The 17550-nt window shown below is 42.1% G+C and overlaps 2 protein-coding genes across 9 annotated transcripts in view; one reads left to right on the top strand and one right to left on the bottom strand.

The window, feature by feature from the left end:
• The window catches only part of LOC125308793 (spectrin beta chain, non-erythrocytic 4-like), a 95141-nt gene extending 85690 nt beyond the window's left edge, over positions 1-9451 (bottom strand). For all 8 annotated transcript variants that reach the window (XM_048265390.1, XM_048265391.1, XM_048265393.1 and 5 more), the window contains exons 1-3: positions 9067-9451; positions 1426-1593; positions 257-408 (exon numbers count right to left, since the gene is read on the bottom strand). In XM_048265390.1, coding sequence (XP_048121347.1) covers positions 257-408; positions 1426-1570 — 297 coding nt within the window. In that variant the 5' untranslated portion in view covers positions 1571-1593; positions 9067-9451. The remainder of the gene's footprint in view (positions 1-256; positions 409-1425; positions 1594-9066) is intronic.
• A 2863-nt stretch (positions 9452-12314) lies between these two features.
• Positions 12315-17379, top strand: blvrb (biliverdin reductase B). Its single transcript, XM_048265567.1, has 5 exons — positions 12315-12528; positions 14582-14743; positions 15710-15799; positions 16332-16463; positions 16727-17379. Exons 1-5 carry the CDS (start codon positions 12444-12446, stop codon positions 16879-16881), a joined length of 624 nt encoding a protein of 207 aa, XP_048121524.1. The 5' UTR covers positions 12315-12443; the 3' UTR covers positions 16882-17379.
• The last annotated feature ends 171 nt before the right edge of the window (positions 17380-17550 follow it).

The following is a 17550-nucleotide window of genomic DNA, read 5'->3' as shown; positions in this document are numbered from 1 at the left end:
AGATAAATGGCATGTACTTCAAAGTGATTACAAATGAATTCTGCAGTTATGCAGACATGTAGTGAAAGTATAGTGTAGTGCTGTAAAGTGTAATGTATTGCAGTAAAGTGTAGTGTAGTGCTGTAAAGTGTAATGTATTGCGGTAAAGTGTGGTGTAGTGTAGTGCTGTAAAGTGTAATGTATTGCTGTAAAGTGTGGTGTAGTGTAGTGCTGTAAAGTGTAATGTATTGCAGTAAAGTGTAGTGTAGCGACCAACCAGCATTTCTCCGGACAGAACTTCCAGAAGTCTGGTGAGCATGTAGCCGTCCCGCAGGTCGTTGTATAGATCAGCGATCCGGCAGGACACCCGCGCCAGGTGGGAGTTGACCCATTTGGTGAAGGTCTTCTTCTGGACAGCATCTCTCTCTTCTGCTCACAAACACAGACAGTGCCGTGCAGTCAGCAAATTACAGATACTAATTGCAGGGGCCAGTCTCCCCGGAGAAACTTGGGGTTAAGTGCCTTGCTCAAGGGCACGACGGTGGGAGCCAGGAATCGAAACCTTGACTTCTGTGAATACAGCATTCTGGCCAAGTTCCTTAGCCACTACATTACCACCGCCCATACCTACAGTATTCATCTGGAGCTAATACACAGTTTATTCATCAGTTTTTCCTCAAACTGATTTCTTCTGACTAATCACTTAACCTTGTTTGGCTGCAGAGGAGATAGATTTCTTCACACACTAACTACACTGTCTCTAACTCCGGAGTAGAAATTATATTTTGAGCATTGTTAGTGTTATAACATATCTACGTGGCACCTTGCCTTGCTAGCATCACTGTAAGCCCATAAGACCTGCTCAGAGTGTGGCAGAAGTGCCGTTTGCCCTATTAAAAGTTTAGGTGCCATCAACATGATTTTTAGATAGGACAGATGGATATAGATAGTGAAATTCAGAAAAAAAGGGGGTCATCTCACCATTGAACCTAAACATTGTTTAAGAAGGACTATGCAAATTGTGTTATTTATTTATTTATTTATTTTCCTTTTTATTCAATGATTTATTTTGCTTTTCTTCATGGGTGTTAATAATGAATGTACACAAGGGGAGAAAAGAAAAAGAAAAAGTCTTCCTCAGAAATGGAAATAACAAACTATGATTGTTATAACTTACTGAAAATTGAATGAATGAACACAATACAAGTATTAAAAGAAACAAAATGATTTTGGAAATGTTACTTTAAGGTAAAAAAAAAACTCTTTGGGGAGCCTGTAAGGGGAAACTGCTCTTAAATTGTTTACAATGTCTTACATTACATTCTCAAATCTGATCCAACAAAGTATAGAACACAATTAAATAATGAAATTGTCCATAATGGAATCACACGGTTCAGCTCTAGTTAAGGGGTCTCCCCCACAGATATCAGTGGCAAACGGCCCCACCTGCTAGTGCTTTGATGCGGGAGCACTCGAAGAGCTTGGCGCTGGTGGTCTCAGTCTCCCAGTGTCCTGTGCTGACGGGTCGGTTGTTGTTGTTGAGCTGCCGCTGGGCCTCCGCATTGTCCAGATCAGTGGAGGCATTGGCCATGTCGCCGGATACCCCGCTTCACCCTACGGGAGAGCGCAGAGAGGAGCGGAGATGGAGAGGGAGGGGAAAGTGGGGGATAGAGAGAGAAGGGGACGAAAGAGGGGAACGTGGACAGAAAGGTTATTAGTCTCCTGCACTTTTTTGAGTTCACTGGTGTTGTTCAATCGCAAAACTCTCAAAGACAAACCAACAGCTCTGTTCACTAATGCACTTTACTCGGTTCATCACCTTGTGTCTTTTGTTCTGTACTTATCGCTGGTGCCAACAAAAGACCATTAATCTCCGAGGGTTTGGGCCCCTCACGTGCCCTTTACCCTTCACCTAAAATAACGCACGGCTTTATTAAAGACACAACAAATGGCCTACACTGAGGCAAATCAATGAGATGCATCATCCCTTTATTCATGAACCTGATGCCCCATGACATCTAGCTAAAAAAAAAATAAAAAATTGTGACATTTTCGTTCTAGAACCAGGAACAATGCTCTATGTTCTAACTCAATCAGGCAGAGAATGCTACTCTAGTAAACCTATTTACTGGGACTCTTCAATTAAGCTAATCCTATATTCCACACCCCCTCCCTTTTTTTGGTGGTCTCCTCCCCTTCTCCATTCCAAGCCTTGAAGCAGTTTTCTTTGTTTATCATCTGACATCAGGTAAATATTTACTCAAATAATTAGTACGCAACGAGAAAACAACCACAGCTAAGACAACTTCCTCTCTTTGCGAAGGCTGTTTTATACAGTTCTATATTTCTGTTTCATCCAAATGTATTTCATTCATTGTCCAGGAGACACAGCTCCCCTCCGAATCGGCCCATCCCCCACTCCCGTACCCCTTGGCTGGATCTGAGGCTCCCATCCCATCCCCCAACATTGGGCAGAAACACTCATCTAGCCTCCACACTTGGCTCTCTATACAATACACCATACAATACATTCACATGTGCATGTATGCACACACAGACACAGACACACAAACACACACACACACACACACACACACACACACAGACACATAGATAGAAGACTTCATGGAAAACACACATACAGAGTCTTTAGTTATAAATGACCCCCACATGAAAAGAAGGATGCATACCCAGTCATTGGATAAGATGTACCCTAACTCCCTTGGCTTTAACATTTCTGTATTTTAAGGGCTTGTTGTCGAGACAGCCTTACATTTGAAATCAACAGATGGCCAAGTTGTGAGAGTATGACAGGCCATGACAGAAAACAGACCACATACTGAAATGCCTCACTGCTAAGGGAGTTCCATGAAGTCCTACTGTAAGTGCATAATGTTACAAATTACTAGCCCCTACTTATACCATATATGTATCCGGTAGCATGTACTTATATAACAATAAGCCTGCACTAATTAATTAATTAATTAAGCATTAAGTACCGTTAAGATACCTGAGGCAATGCAAAATAAAGAGAGTCTTGTAATGGTAATGCTATACTAACACACATAGGCAAAGGTTGAGCAGTGAGAAGCTCCTGGCTGATGACCATTTGATGCATTGAAGCATTATGTCAGTTTACACTACAGCAATAACAATGGCAGCAACATTTTTTTTTAATATATATATATATATATACGCCATGGCAGCAATTTCACCGTCGATTCGAAGCAAATGTCAGAATAGCCTCTCAGACAGACAGAGCTGTGAGAGAAATGCATCAGCTTTGTTTGAGCCCTTTGGGATTGTCTCTGCTCTCAGATAAAAAAGCAGGACAGTGTTCAAGTAAAACACTAATTCGAGAACATTTTTGTCACTACATCAAAAGGCGGACATTGGTATATTCCCAAACTCCGCATTTCCCAAGTAGGTTGTTAATGAAAGAGTTTCAGTGATGGTAAGTGAGCTGAGACCAATGCAGGGCCTATGAGGGAGCAGAGCTTTGTTCCACATATTCCCTGCCCTGCTGTCTTTCACTGAGGTTACACTTTGGTGTGTTGTGACTAATATCACATGAGACTAATGTTACTGTATCATCAATTTATTTTCTTTTTTTTGCCAAAATTTGAGGATGTTTCTATCGGCATATGATGTATGTGTGTGTGTACATGTGTGTGTGTGTGTGTGTCTGTATGTGTGTGTGTGTGTGTGTCTATACACTAGTACGTGTTTGTGTCTGAAGAAGAGAGGGTGTGTAGTGAAGTGAACATGATCTTCCACAGCTCAACGTGTTCTGGTGGGTTTAACAACCCCCCGCACACACAAACACACATATGGCAACGGATCTGGGCCAAAGGCAGGCCATATGTGGGCCAGACGTGTTCACTGTGGGCCCCAGCTGTGGGAGATTAGGCTGAGGGGATTTCCACCATCGGTACTGTGCCCTGAGGAGTTTAAGGTGTCGGAGACCTTTCTCCAGCATAGTCCACTACAGTGATACATAGGGATCTTATTATAGGGACATGCATGCATGCATACACACACACACACACACAAATAGAGAGAGAAAGAAAAAAAAAACACACACACACAAACACACACACATACTGTAAAACTCACACACACAGACACAGAAAGCACACACACACACACACACACACATATACACACACAGAAAGTACACACAGAGAGATATTGTACACTCACACATGCACACACACACACACACACACTGTCTCTGCACATGAACATACAGTACATACAGTATGTAGACCCACAGAAACATCTATCCTACACAAACTCACACAAATCATACTTCAATGTAAATGGATCTAGTCATACTCTGGTCCCAATAGGGCCTCAATCAAACCCTAATATGGCCTGAATCTGGCCCAGAGCTGGCCCATTTGATCCAGAGTAAAATGCTTCTGTGTCCAGGTGGGGAGGGGTTTCACTCACTGGCCTGATTCCTGGTTCAGACGTTGAGACTGAGACCTACCATGCAGCACTGAATGAGAGAGGAAGACGCTCTGTGTCCTTGTCCTCATCTGCTGTCCTCATCAAGCCTCCCCGTCTCTCTGTTCTTTTTAAAAACGCACCCGGCCGTCCAACACCTGGTGTCAGCGCGTGTGTGACACACCACGCCACGCCGGCGCTTGCCTTGGGGTCGCCTCTGACATGTGATGCGGTCTGTTTTGGGGTAAACAAACACAGCTGTCCGCCGAGCAGCGCGCCACTGGCCTTCACACATGAGGACAGTACGCACAGAATTATCGCTGTTTCACCGGGGGCTACTACATTCAGGGCCACATGTATTGGCGGGGTGACGTGACAGCTATGGTCTGAACCTAAAAACCAGATGATGACATCTGGCAAGGGGGTTTCACTTCCTGCAGCGGTGGGTGGTGGTAGCATAGTGGTTAAAGAGCTGGGCTAGCATGCAGTGGCCTGTAAAGTTGTGGGTTCAATTCCCGGCTTCCACCGTTGTGCCCTTGAGCAAGGCACTTATCTCCGAACTGCTCTGGAGACAATGGCCCTTCTAATATAAATAACATACCAGCATGTAAAGTCTCTTTGAACATTAGTGTCTGCTAAATTAATAAATGTAAATATAATGATGTGGTTTGTCTGCTTGTCGGTCTGTCAGCCTGGTCTGATCTTCATGAAACTTGTTGGGAAGGTGTACTGTATGGAAGACATTAAACATTACTCTGGGTCTGACTTACAAGGCAGTTGTGAAGGTAAAAGTAGAAGAGGTCTACACACTCCTGAAAGCCCCTCTAGTTGGGTGAAGTGCCCCTCTCGTTGTGGCATGGGTTTAGCACTGATCCCCTCTAGTTGTGGCATGGGTTTAGCACTGATTTGTGCCCCTCTAGTTGTGGCATGGGTTTAGCACTGAGTGCCCCTCTAGTTGTGGCATGGGTTTAACACTGATCTGTGCCCCTCTACACTCTTAAAACAAATGTGTTGTCCGAATCTGGACACAGAGATGTGTTAAAACAATACAAGTTGTGTTGTTTTCAACACAATCATTTTAAGAGTGTAGTTGTGGCATGGGTTTAGCACTGATTTTTACACCAGCTCTATGGTTAGCTGCAACTAACAGAGAAGACTATGGTGCTTGTGTAGCTCACTGTTGGACACTGAAGAAAACAGTTCTTAATTTTACATAATTTCATAATTTTACATTAAAGCTGAGCTATCAGTACCATTTGCTGTCGAATTGCACCTTCTGCATGGCCATGCTATAAATATGGCTGCTTCTATTTGTAAAGTGCTACTGTACTAGTGCATTTATCATCTAATTGTTTGTACACGTAACGTGTCAGTAGACATTAGAACAGAGCTCTATCAAACGCTGGCAGTTGAGATCCCATGAGCAGAAGAGTTGTGGTTAAACAGCGGAATCTTAAGGCCTTCTATCTTTCACTGACTGACTAGTGCTCGGAAGCCTGTCAGTTCCCCAGTGATAGAGCCCATCCTGAGTGTTGGCTATGGGTTTAATCCTATATACTTCCTCAGGCTATAAATCACTCCATTTGGCATGTAATAATGAAAAGTCACTCCCATTGATAAATGAGACTCTCTTCACAAGGGTCAGTGCAAACTCAACGTGAAAATCTGTTTGAGGTTTCAGAGGCTGGTGTGAGCGTATCAGCAGATTTATACAGATTTGAAGCAGTTTTAAATGTGTATAAATAAGGGAGTGTTGCCATTGGAGTTTTTCATATAACTATTCAAACATTTGAATGTGTGATTTCTGCCATCTGACACACAACACGCACACACACACACACACACACACACACACACACATACACACACACCCACCAATGACCATGAACCCTGATAATCTCAGAATAAAGAGCTGGTAGCTGTATCTCCCACCCATGCTAGTGCTATGATGCCTTTGCCCTTGCTCTCTATGTTCACTCTTGAAGGGTTCACGCTCTGAGAAGAGGACCTGAGGGAGGACATGCCATGACACATTAATCTGAGGACTTTCAGCTTGCTCGCCTAAAGGATGAGAAGTCATCTCTCTGCACCAGATAGACTCCTCTTTCTCCCGCAATTCTTCTGCCACCAATCTGTGTGTGTGTGTGTGTGTGTGTGTGTGTGTGTGTGTGTGTGTGTGTGTGTGTGTGTGTGTGTGTGTGTGTGTGTGTGTGTGTGTGTGTATGAGTGAAAAACACACATCACTCGCAATCTCTGATCCACTGCTGGCCAGGCTGTCTGACCGGGCCGTGTTGAAGTTGTAAGCAACTCACATAACCAACTGCATCAGTGCGAGGGCCAAACAGAAGAATCATGCGAGTGAGTGACCTCCAGCAATGGCTGCTCTGTGCAACGAGCAACATTCATATTTCAAAGGAAGTCCTGTATTGATCTGATTCCTGTAGTGCACTCAGCAGTCTACACACAAAGGTGCACAGTACACACACATTAGCGGAAGCCACCAGCGCTGGGTATTACATCTGGCCGAGCTCTCACCGTCACCAGTGCTGGGTATTACATCTGGCTGAGCTCTCGTCGTCAGCAGCGCAGGAATCAGCTGTGCCCCTGGATGAGGGCATGTGTTTAAAGGGACATAAAAAAAGATATTTTTAAAAAACAAAGAAGCTATTTTTGAGTTTGAGTTGTCATTTGCTTTATAGTCTACTGTCTAAAGGGATACACATACAAGGCAAGTGTTAGTTTGTGCTCGCTGAGGTGCTCTCTTGCATACCGTACTTTCATGTAGATCCATCAGAATCAATTGCTTTGCTTCAGTCTAGCTGTATCTACAATGTCTGGTATAAATCATAATCTGAGGCTCCAATCATTACATGCTATTTGTTTTTTTTTTTTTTTTTTATGTAATGATTCACTTGTATGTGATGTAATATTCAGCATGTATTTCAATTGTATGTTTAATCCAGATATCAAATGAATTAAATCAGTAATACAATGAACAACTGGGCAAGTAAAGCACTTTACCAAAATGTCATTCTCTACCATGATCAGGGGTAGGCCTGCTGCTCCTACAGTTTACTTGTAGAAAAAATAACCACAGATCAAAGTCTTCATACATATGCAAAGAAAGACAGGCAATGGTCATGTTTCGTAAAAACAAATTAAACAAATGAACACATTGACCAAACATAAGGGCCGTTTGAGGCAAAGGAAACAAGTTTGTGTATGTTTTAGTCGGACTTCCAGCTATGCAGTGTCATGTCAATTGCAGTTGCCAAGCCAGATCAAACCATATCATTTTATGGATAAGAAATGACATCAGAACCATGGACAGCAGCGTACGTCTGACGTCACGGCACGCATCTGCTTTGATCTAGATCGCTTCTGTCATTCAAGAATACACACCTTCGTTCTGGCATTTATGGAAACGCGAAGGCCTGTAACAACGAATAAAAGTGCTATTTCAAGTTATAGGTGTCGTTTAGCTGTCGTTTCGGTTCACCTGCCTGTACCTTGTTACCTCACAAGCTAAAGCCAAAAGCTGAACAATCAAGCATCAATAACTGGATTACATCGAAGATTGTAGGCAAAGAATTTGTGTACTGTATGAATCTAAGACACCACCACTTCGTAAATGAGTGATGTACTTTTGCAAAGGCTATGGCTCAGGCACAGGCTACTTCACTCACTGAATTATAAAGATTCAATCCGCTGTCATTTTCACCTTAAAATGACACATGACCCGTCCTATTTCTGCCGACTCGTCAACCTTAACGCATGTCAGATCATCGTGGATAACGCGTTTGCTTGCCCTGCTTTTACTACCTTACTATGGCCTATAGGTGTTTGCTATGTTAGACGTTCGGTTGAGGCTCAAATTTCTGACAAGACACCGGCTAAGAATACGCAGTGACTGTAAATGACTAAGCCTTCCATAGGCATGACCACGACTGAGTGAACAATTTGCATTTACTCTTCTTACACTGCAGATACAATGAAATGATGCACTACGTTCGTATGACCAGATGACCGTCATTCAATAGCCTACTATAGCATAGTCGCAACGACAGCACAATCTGTCAGAATCCTTTGCTCGAGAAGGCTAACCCATGTCTTAAACTACTAACAGTAGCTTAGGACTGGTATCACAGACTGAGAACAATCATTAGCTGATACCTTGCCCATATGACAACTAAATAAACTTTTGACAAACATACCTGTATAAATGACTCTACAGTGCTTTTAAGGCAACTTAAAGCCCACGGCCGGCAGACCTGCGGTGTGCATTTATGAAAATTAAATGTTGCGGAGCCGAGTGATGGGACTAGTGCAGCATGTCAGAACGGCAATGGTAAACATCTTCAGTGTCAGGTCTTACTCCTGTATCACACCACCGTAATCATTCAAATGCAAGGGTGAAAACAAAGTACTATAAGGAAGAAAAGCATAACTGACATATCAACATGTGCAAGTGCGATGGGAATAGCAGCAGAAAGCACGGCCGAGGGATGACTGCAGTAGCCTAGCCTATGCAGGCCTCTGCTGTTCCCACGGTGAAAAGCTTTGCAACGAAATGCATGGGCAGACTGATGCCGAATGATATTTTGAGATCATGGCATATGCAGGTTGTAGTCTTACCTTCACCCCCAGTGCCAAAGGATGATGGTTTTCCCCCCAAGAGAGACGCCTTAAGACAATCGCCGGGTGATTGATCAATGACCCAAAGAAAGAATTACGAATGCAGGCTCGCGCCGCTTCTTATTTCATAGCTGGCATAGTTCGGTCACAGTACTCGCTCAGTCGTAGCAGGCTTCTCGTCAAACGGAATCTGTACAAATAATTTGGCTGAAGCGGATACGATGGCGGGTATCAAATAATATCAATGTCAATCCACTGTATTGAGCACTGAAATCATGTAAGGTATGCGTCCCGCTTTTGTCGGTGGGTTGATCAGATATCGCAGCCGGTGCGTTCGGATATCCCGTCCATCCGATACGCGCTCCCATTCCCTGCGTTCTCAATGATGCTGAAGAAAATTCGGCAGCAATATGATGGGGGTGTCTACCTCTTTTTCATTGGGTAGAGTGAGTGAGACAGAGAGCGAGAGAGATGGGGGGGGATAGAAGGAGGGCTAGATGAGCTCTGCAACCGTGCGGTCTCGTTTTCCTGCTTTTGTTTTTTCTCTTTGATTGTGATAAGGTAAAAGAAGTGCCTTTGTTCACAACATGAAGGTAAAAGAAGTGCCTTTGTTCACAACATGGAACAGTTGCCAGTTTCCGTGATGGCTATCTATATAATAATAAAGGTATATAAATTCTAGAAATTGTACACATCAGTTTATAGGCCAGTGCATACTACAGCAGCTTTTAGGCTACTTTCAAATTTTGAGGATTACACTCAGTAGGACACCAACAACACTCAATGCATTGCAACCTCTGATCCCTTTATAATATATTTAGGGCCGAAGTACCGAAGGGCGCAAGGCCCTATTGTTTTTGGAAAGCTTATTACAGTATTATTATTATTATTATTATTATTATTATTATTATTCCACTTATTCTGCTGCTTTGGCAGCCGTGGCCTACTGGTTAGCACTTCGGACTTGTGGACTTTTTATGGGCCCTAATTAGAATGGGACCCAGAAGTGATCTCAGTGAGTCTATGGGTCCTAATTAGAATGGGAACCAGAACTGATCTCAGTGAGTCTATGGGCCCTAATTAGAACGGGAACCAGAAGTGATCTCAGTAAGTCTATGTGTGTGTGGGTTCGCTTGTGAGTGTGTGTGGGGGGGTTATGGTGTGTGTGTGTGTGTGTGTGTTTATCTGTGTGTGTGTGTATGTGTGTGTGTGCGTGCAGGTGTGTATGGACATGTTTATGTGTGTATAGGTGTGTGCATGTGTGTGTAGGCGTGTTTATGTGTGTGTGTGTGTGTGTGTGTGTGTGTGTGTGTGTGTGTGTGTGTGGGTGCGTGCGTGTGATTGTGTGCATGCCTGTGTGTGTGCGTGTTTGAGTTTATGTATGTGTGCGTGCATGTGCGCGTCAGGCAAAATTCCAGAATTGAATTAAAACTGGCTATTAAATTCCAACTCAATTCTTGAATTTCACTTGCAAACAGGAAGCAGAATTGCAATTCGAATTGTCCACAACTCTGGTGTGCGTGCATGTGTGCGTGCCTGTGAGTGTGTGCATGTCTGTGTGTATGCATGTGTGTGTGTGTGTGTACAGTATGTGTGTGTGTGTGTGTGTGTAACGGAGGCGAACTGAGCTAGGACGCTAGTTGCACGTGTAAATCCTCACACCCCTAACCTTAAGAACACTTCTAACCGCTGAGTTGGAAGCCTGGCCTTTTAGCTCAGTGGTTAGAACGTTCGACTCCCATGCCGGTGTGTGTTGAGGTGGCGGGTTCGAGGGCCGTGTGTGTGTGTGTGCAGTATGTGTGTGGGTAGGCTGAAAGGAGTTAATATCATCAATGTAAAACATCACATCCAACAGGAAGTGAGTAGGTGTTTCTAATAGCAAACACATTAGCTGCTCGGGCCAGCCATCGCTGCTCGCGGCTATATTTAATAAATAGTTTACACATTAAAGGGGGAAGCTACATAGATAGATAGATAGATAGATAGATAGATAGATAGATAGATAGATAGATTTACTTTATTGCCACACAACAATGTCGGTGGTAATTGTTTACAGAAAGTACAGAAAGAAAGAAAAAATAAACAATAAAATAACATTAAATAGATAAATAGTCCAGATGAGTTTTGTGTTCAGGAGTCTGAAGCGCCTGTAGTGTCGTTCAGAGGTAAGAAGCTGGGAGGCCTACATGCTAAGATGAGAGGAGTCTTGTTGTGGTAGCTTGGTGGCCTAGAGCAAGGAAGTGTGACCACCACATCTAGTTTTATAGTTTTTTATAGTTTTTCATTGTCAACATATTGAGATCAATCACCTTACAAATATTGATTATGATAATGGCTAATCATTTTGATTATTGATTCACCTTATTAGAGTCAACTACAATATAGAGGTTCAGATTGTCATGTTGACTGATGAAATGAAGCTTTATTAATTTTACATAGACATAACTGCTGTTCATGTCATAGTGATACAAGTTTGATACATTTCAGACAGAATGATTCCCATTTTTTTTTTGCAGTAGGTTATCCACAATATCCAATCTTCCTGCATATCTCGTATAGGCCTTGTGCTGTGTGCATGTTATAGGCCAACAGCCTGGAATCAAACCTGAGGGTCTTTAGAATGTTTCCTAAGGAGTTCAAAACAATGTTGCCAGACAGGCAACTGCCTCACTACCAGTTTATCCACCTGGCCGCATATGGATATTTGGATATCACTGTGACATCCTCGGCTGCATCTCCCCATTGCCTTGGATCAGATGCTACACATTTGTAGTAACTGTAAATGTTAATGTGAATAGTAGAAATAGTTGTTAAGGAGTTACAGTTGTTCAATTAGAATATCATTGTAGGCTACAGTCTGCTTCTTTTAACAAACAACTGGTAAACTAGTCATTCAAAAAGGTTAGAATATGTTTTCCTTTATACTTTTAAGTACATTTCAGAGTCTGTACTTTGTTACTTTTACTTGAGTAAAGAAGTTACAGTAGGCTACTTATACTTTTGCTAGACTTTTTTTCACAGAGGTATCTATATTCCACTTGAATAGGGAATGTGTGAATACCATCTCTGGCTATTTGTGAAGAAGACTTATTAAAGAGTAAAAGCAGGCTGATGCACTTTTATGTAAGAGGTGTAGCTGAGAAATGTGTGCGTGCTTCTCCTTTAAATGCGGATTTAAATAGGTGGAGTCTTTTTTAGGGACGAACCGTGGGCAAGGCTTCCTTCCTGAAAATGATGCGATCACGCCCCCTTGTAGTTTTGTGTTAAAGCTACACGGTCTGAACGTAGATAACCACAATCGACCAAAAGCAACTGCACCAAACAACCGACTCTTTTCATTTGATTTAGTTGCTTAGTCGGAGACAAATCTATAAAGTATGTCTGGTTCCATAAAAAATGTTGCAATATTTGGAGCTACGGGAATGACTGGACTGGTGACCTTACCGCAAGCGGTTGCGGCAGGTAGGACTCCAATGCAGCTGTCATTGCTTCTGTTATGAACTGCATTTACATATTAATGTGGTTGTATTATTATATGGTGACTGAATGTATCAGCCTACATATTTGACACTCTCGATCGGAATTCGGAACCCAGCGCAAGCCTTTACAAATGTAGCTCTTTATATGTTGTGATGTTTTGGGTCAGGATCTTGTACAACGACGTAGCCATGTGACTTGTGACAACACAACTTGATTATCGCCAAGCGATGATGACGATTACATTACATTACATTACATTACATTACATTACATTACATTTGGCTGACGCATTTTTAGCCAAAGCGACTAACAACGTGGTAAACAGTTTAAGTTTTAAAGCAATTCTCAACAAGATCATCATCATGTGGGCTACTGCAGTGTTCTAGACACCGAAATCAGCATATTGGTATATTGACTTGGGGTTATATATGACAGTTACTTATAAAGGTTATATAAATTTTATCTGAGACCAGATACGGTCGATCTGTTTCAATTAGAATATTTCCCCTTTTTCATGGTCATACAGTATCTGCGAAACTATCTAGTCATGGTTGTGTAGGAAGTCATTTCTGCTGAGTCACGGTTCTTGATAGAGCGCTGCATTGTAAGAGATAACTGCCGATGGCCCTTTATCATCCTTTCCAGGGAGGGTGGCACTAGTCTGCTCGGTCCAACCCTAGAGCCTTCGCGCCATCTGCAGCAACTTGAAAAGATCATGACTTTTGCGATTTCAACACATTAGCCAACCATGAATAATTAAATATGCAGACATCAGATGTAAAATCACAAAGTTATAGTATGTTGAAGTCATTGGACTTCACGATAAGATTAAGGTTAATACACATTTTTTTCAGCATTTTGAAAAAAAGAAAAACAAATCCCAAATAATTGATGAGTTAGTTTATTTACTATTTAACTTGATATCGTGTCACTGAACTAAACACTCTGTGACACCTACTTGCATTGGAAGTTTGGGAAATCATTAGAAATACAAAAAAAGTCACAATGTATCAAGATAAAGCTAGACTTAAGGGAAAACAATTCAGTAGCATTTCCCCAAAGTAAATGTAACGTGGTTCTGAGCATAGGCGTCAGTTCAGGGGGGTCGTGGGGGATATGCACCAACCAGTTTTTGTCATGACTGATTTCAGCCACACCACTTTTTAAAAGCCCTCGGTTACAAGAAATGAAGAAAAAATAGCCTACATCTCCCGTTTTCATTTAGTATTTTGCAATGAGTGAAACAGCGCCCCTGTTAATGCTATTTAGTGAATGTGGTGAAACAGTATTACACTGAAACAGCTGCTGTGTTCGAATACAATTGAGCAGTTATAGTCCACACTTCAACAAGCCACAAACATGAAGTCTACTTCTGTCTATTTGATAGGGATAGAGATATTAAATTTAGTTTTGAGTGTAAGCACACGCATACTTTATTGTGGCGTTAGGAGCATAGATCGAGCGAGCCATTAGTGTTTGTTAGTGCCTGGTATAGCTTGCAATATGGCAAGGTTTATAAGCCATGAATATGAGACACTTTTTTGAGAGACGAAGCTAAAGGTGAAGGAATCTCCTGCTGCGGGATCAGCAGGTATGTGATTGCCACTCGCCTCATCTAGACTCACTAACCCTACCCCAAAGCACAACCAGCAATAGCCTATAACAAGCTTCAAGAACCACGGGCTAGTTCTCCATGCACTGATGATGATGTGAAATAGCCTATGATAGGCTGCTTAAAAAGTTGACTCTGTTGTAGTTTTTAGACCATACACACAAAATGAATTTCCTCGTAACTATCCTCTGTTATCAAAGCAGATTAATTTATGAGTAGCCTCATTTATTGTGATGTCCAAGTCCTATGTTAATGATTATGTTTCACAGATGCAGTGTGTGGTTTGGATGAGTCAGACGACAGGCAGCTTGCCTATCTTGCCTAGCTTAAAGTTTCTGTCCTGGTTCTGAGAATACACAAGGTTCTCTGACACCCAGAGATCGAAGTCTGAACCTTAACGCATGTGTGTTTCCTCCTCTGAAGGCTACAATGTTACCGTTTTGGTGCGTGACCCGTCCAGGCTCCCTGCCGACCACAAGGCCTCCAGGGTGGTGGTGGGGGACGTCCTGAACAAAGACGACGTGAAGACGACGATGGAGGGTCAGGATGCAGCCATCATCATACTGGGAACCAGAAGTGACCTCAGTGAGTCTATGGGCCCTAATTAGAAGTCTATGGGCCCTATGGGCCCTAATTAGAAGTGATCTCAGTAAGTCTATGGGCCCTAATTAGAATGGGAACCAGAAGTGATCTCAGTGAGTCTATGGGCCCTAATTAGAATGGGAACCAGAAGTGATCTCAGTAAGTCTATGGGCCCTAATTAGAATGGGAACCAGAAGTGATCTCAGTAAGTCTATGGGCCCTAATTAGAAGTCTATGGGCCCTATGGGCCCTAATTAGAAGTGATCTCAGTAAGTCTATGGGCCCTAATTAGAATGGGAACCAGAAGTGATCTCAGTGAGTCTATGGGCCCTAATTAGAATGGGAACCAGAAGTGACCTCAGTAAGTCTATGGGCCCTAATTATAATGGGGAACCAGAAGTGATCTCAGTGAGTCTATGGGCCCTAATTAGAACGGGAACCAGAAGTGATCTCAGTAAGTCTATGGGCCCTAATTAGAACGGGAACCAGAAGTGATGTCAGTAAAGTCTATGGGCCCTAATTAGAATGGGAACCAGAAGTGATCTCAGTGAGTCTATGGGCCCTAATTATAATGGGGAACCAGAAGTGATCTCAGTAAGTCTATGGGCCATAATTAGAATGGGAACCAGAAGTGATCTCAGTGAGTCTATGGGCCTTAATTAGAAATGATCTCAGTAATATGGGCCCTAATAGAATTGGAACCAGAAGTGATCTCAGTACTGCCAGTGTGAACAGATAATTCACAGTGGACACTGATTCAGCATCACTTTCAGTAATGCACCTCTCAGAACATGCCCTCACTTTATAGAGTGAAGGAGGTGTTGCACTACAGGTTTATGTAGGCCATCATGTGCAGTTGCATTTGAACATATAACACCACATGTCCACAAGAGGGCAGCCTAACTAAATGCTTTGCCTGAGAGCATGAACATGTGCATGGCATAATGCTTGCCTTTTCTATCTATAAAGGTCCTACTACAATGATGTCAGAGGGGACAAGAAACATCATCAACGTCATGAAAGCCAGAGGTATCAGTAAAGTCATTGGATGCATGTCAGGTAGGCCTACAGTAGTTTCTTAAAATGACATGTGGTTGATATATTTTGGAAGATATGAAATAATAAAAAAAAATCTGCAGTTTAGATTTGTATCGCATTTCAATTTTACATACTGTGTCTCTTAACATTTTAATCATAAGATGTATTATATTACATACAAAGTGTACATTTAATACATTTCAACTCTCAGAAACAAATTATATAGTGCCCTTTACAACCCTGCTTTACCGGTTCAGCTACAGAGCAATGCAGAATGTGTGTATTACTGTATGTGTTCATTATGTCTATGTAAGGAGGACCCTCATACTGAATGTTTGTGTAATGTAAATTTACCAACTCACCACTCACCTTACCACAAAGCTTGCCTCATGAGTATAACTCTTTTCAATGAGTGGAGTGCACGCACATCTACAAAATTTAAACAGGTGCTCGGTATAAGGCTTAGCCGACAATTGAAAAATAAAAAGATACCCGGACACTGTTCTATAAGCTCCTACCCACTCTTAACTCTTTTCAACCACGCGTCCTCCAGCCTTCCTCTTGTGGGACCGGTCCAAAGTGCCCCCTCGCCTGGTCCCGGTCACTGAGGACCATGACAGGATGTATACAGTGCTGAAGGAGTCCGGCCTGGACTACGTGGCGGTCATGCCACCACACATCGCTGGTGAGGTGATAATTAGTGTCAGTTTCAGGACTGGTATTATCGATAGAAAGATTCATCATCTGCTGTTGCTACTGCTGCTGTTGCCTTAGTAATTCTCTATCTGTCTTGCGAATGTTCTGGCCTTATGGTCATCAAATAGATGGCCTAGTTGGAATAATGTAGCATTAAAAAATAATGTACAGTTAAGGAGGATAGGCCTAAACGCAGGAGGTGTGCAGTTTCCAGTTTTCCTGTAGCAGTGTCTTTCTCTGTCTCCCCTATAGACAACCACCCCCTGACAGAAAAGTACACCGTTACTGAGAACATGCTGAAGGGAAGGGTCATCTCCAAACACGACCTCGGCCACTTCTTCGTCAAGTGCCTCTCCATCTCAGACTGGGACGGAAAGACTGTTGGGCTCTGCGGAGAGTACAGTTAAAACTCCTGTGTCAAATAAATATTTCTTTATATAGTTTGATTTGTGTGTTTCATTTGTGTCTGTACAATGTTACTGACCCTTACTTACTCAGTGAGCTGCCAGTGTTGATACGCGGAATATTTTGACAAGATGAAATAACTAACAGTGTTAACAATTTAATTACAGAAATACAATGGTCTGTATTGGTAGAAAAATATATGAAATAGGCTATCTGTATTGTATGCTACATCGACAATGTGATTGACTGAGTTAGGAAAAAGTAACCTGTGTCAGTTACATTATAAGGAAATAAATGTTTTCAAAGGCTGAAATGTGTTTGATATAACATGCCTTTTGGTCAAATTTTTGTCATTTGCTTTCTGTTGCTTTCTGTTTGATGTGTAGGCTATCTTTATCAAGACCATTGCTAAGCTAATTATTACTAAATGAGCTTATACAGTTTTTGTACTAAACATATTTTATGAAATCATATTTCAAATAAAAATAAATATAAATTTCTCAATGTGTTGTCATATTTAGCTGAGCCAGAATATAAGCCTAAATTATAGGATAGGATATAAAGGTAGAGTGCTATTTTGTCAGTGTCACAACTTCAATTAAATATTAAACTCAACAAACAACGTCTTGTCTTGTTGTTGATATTTAATATCAACTACAAAACTACAATTC

This window comes from Alosa alosa, chromosome 15, assembly GCF_017589495.1.
Source record: "Alosa alosa isolate M-15738 ecotype Scorff River chromosome 15, AALO_Geno_1.1, whole genome shotgun sequence".
NCBI lineage: Eukaryota > Metazoa > Chordata > Actinopteri > Clupeiformes > Clupeidae > Alosa > Alosa alosa.
The sequence above is the reverse complement of the archived record's forward strand: the minus strand, read 5'-3'. Positions and strand labels throughout refer to the sequence as shown.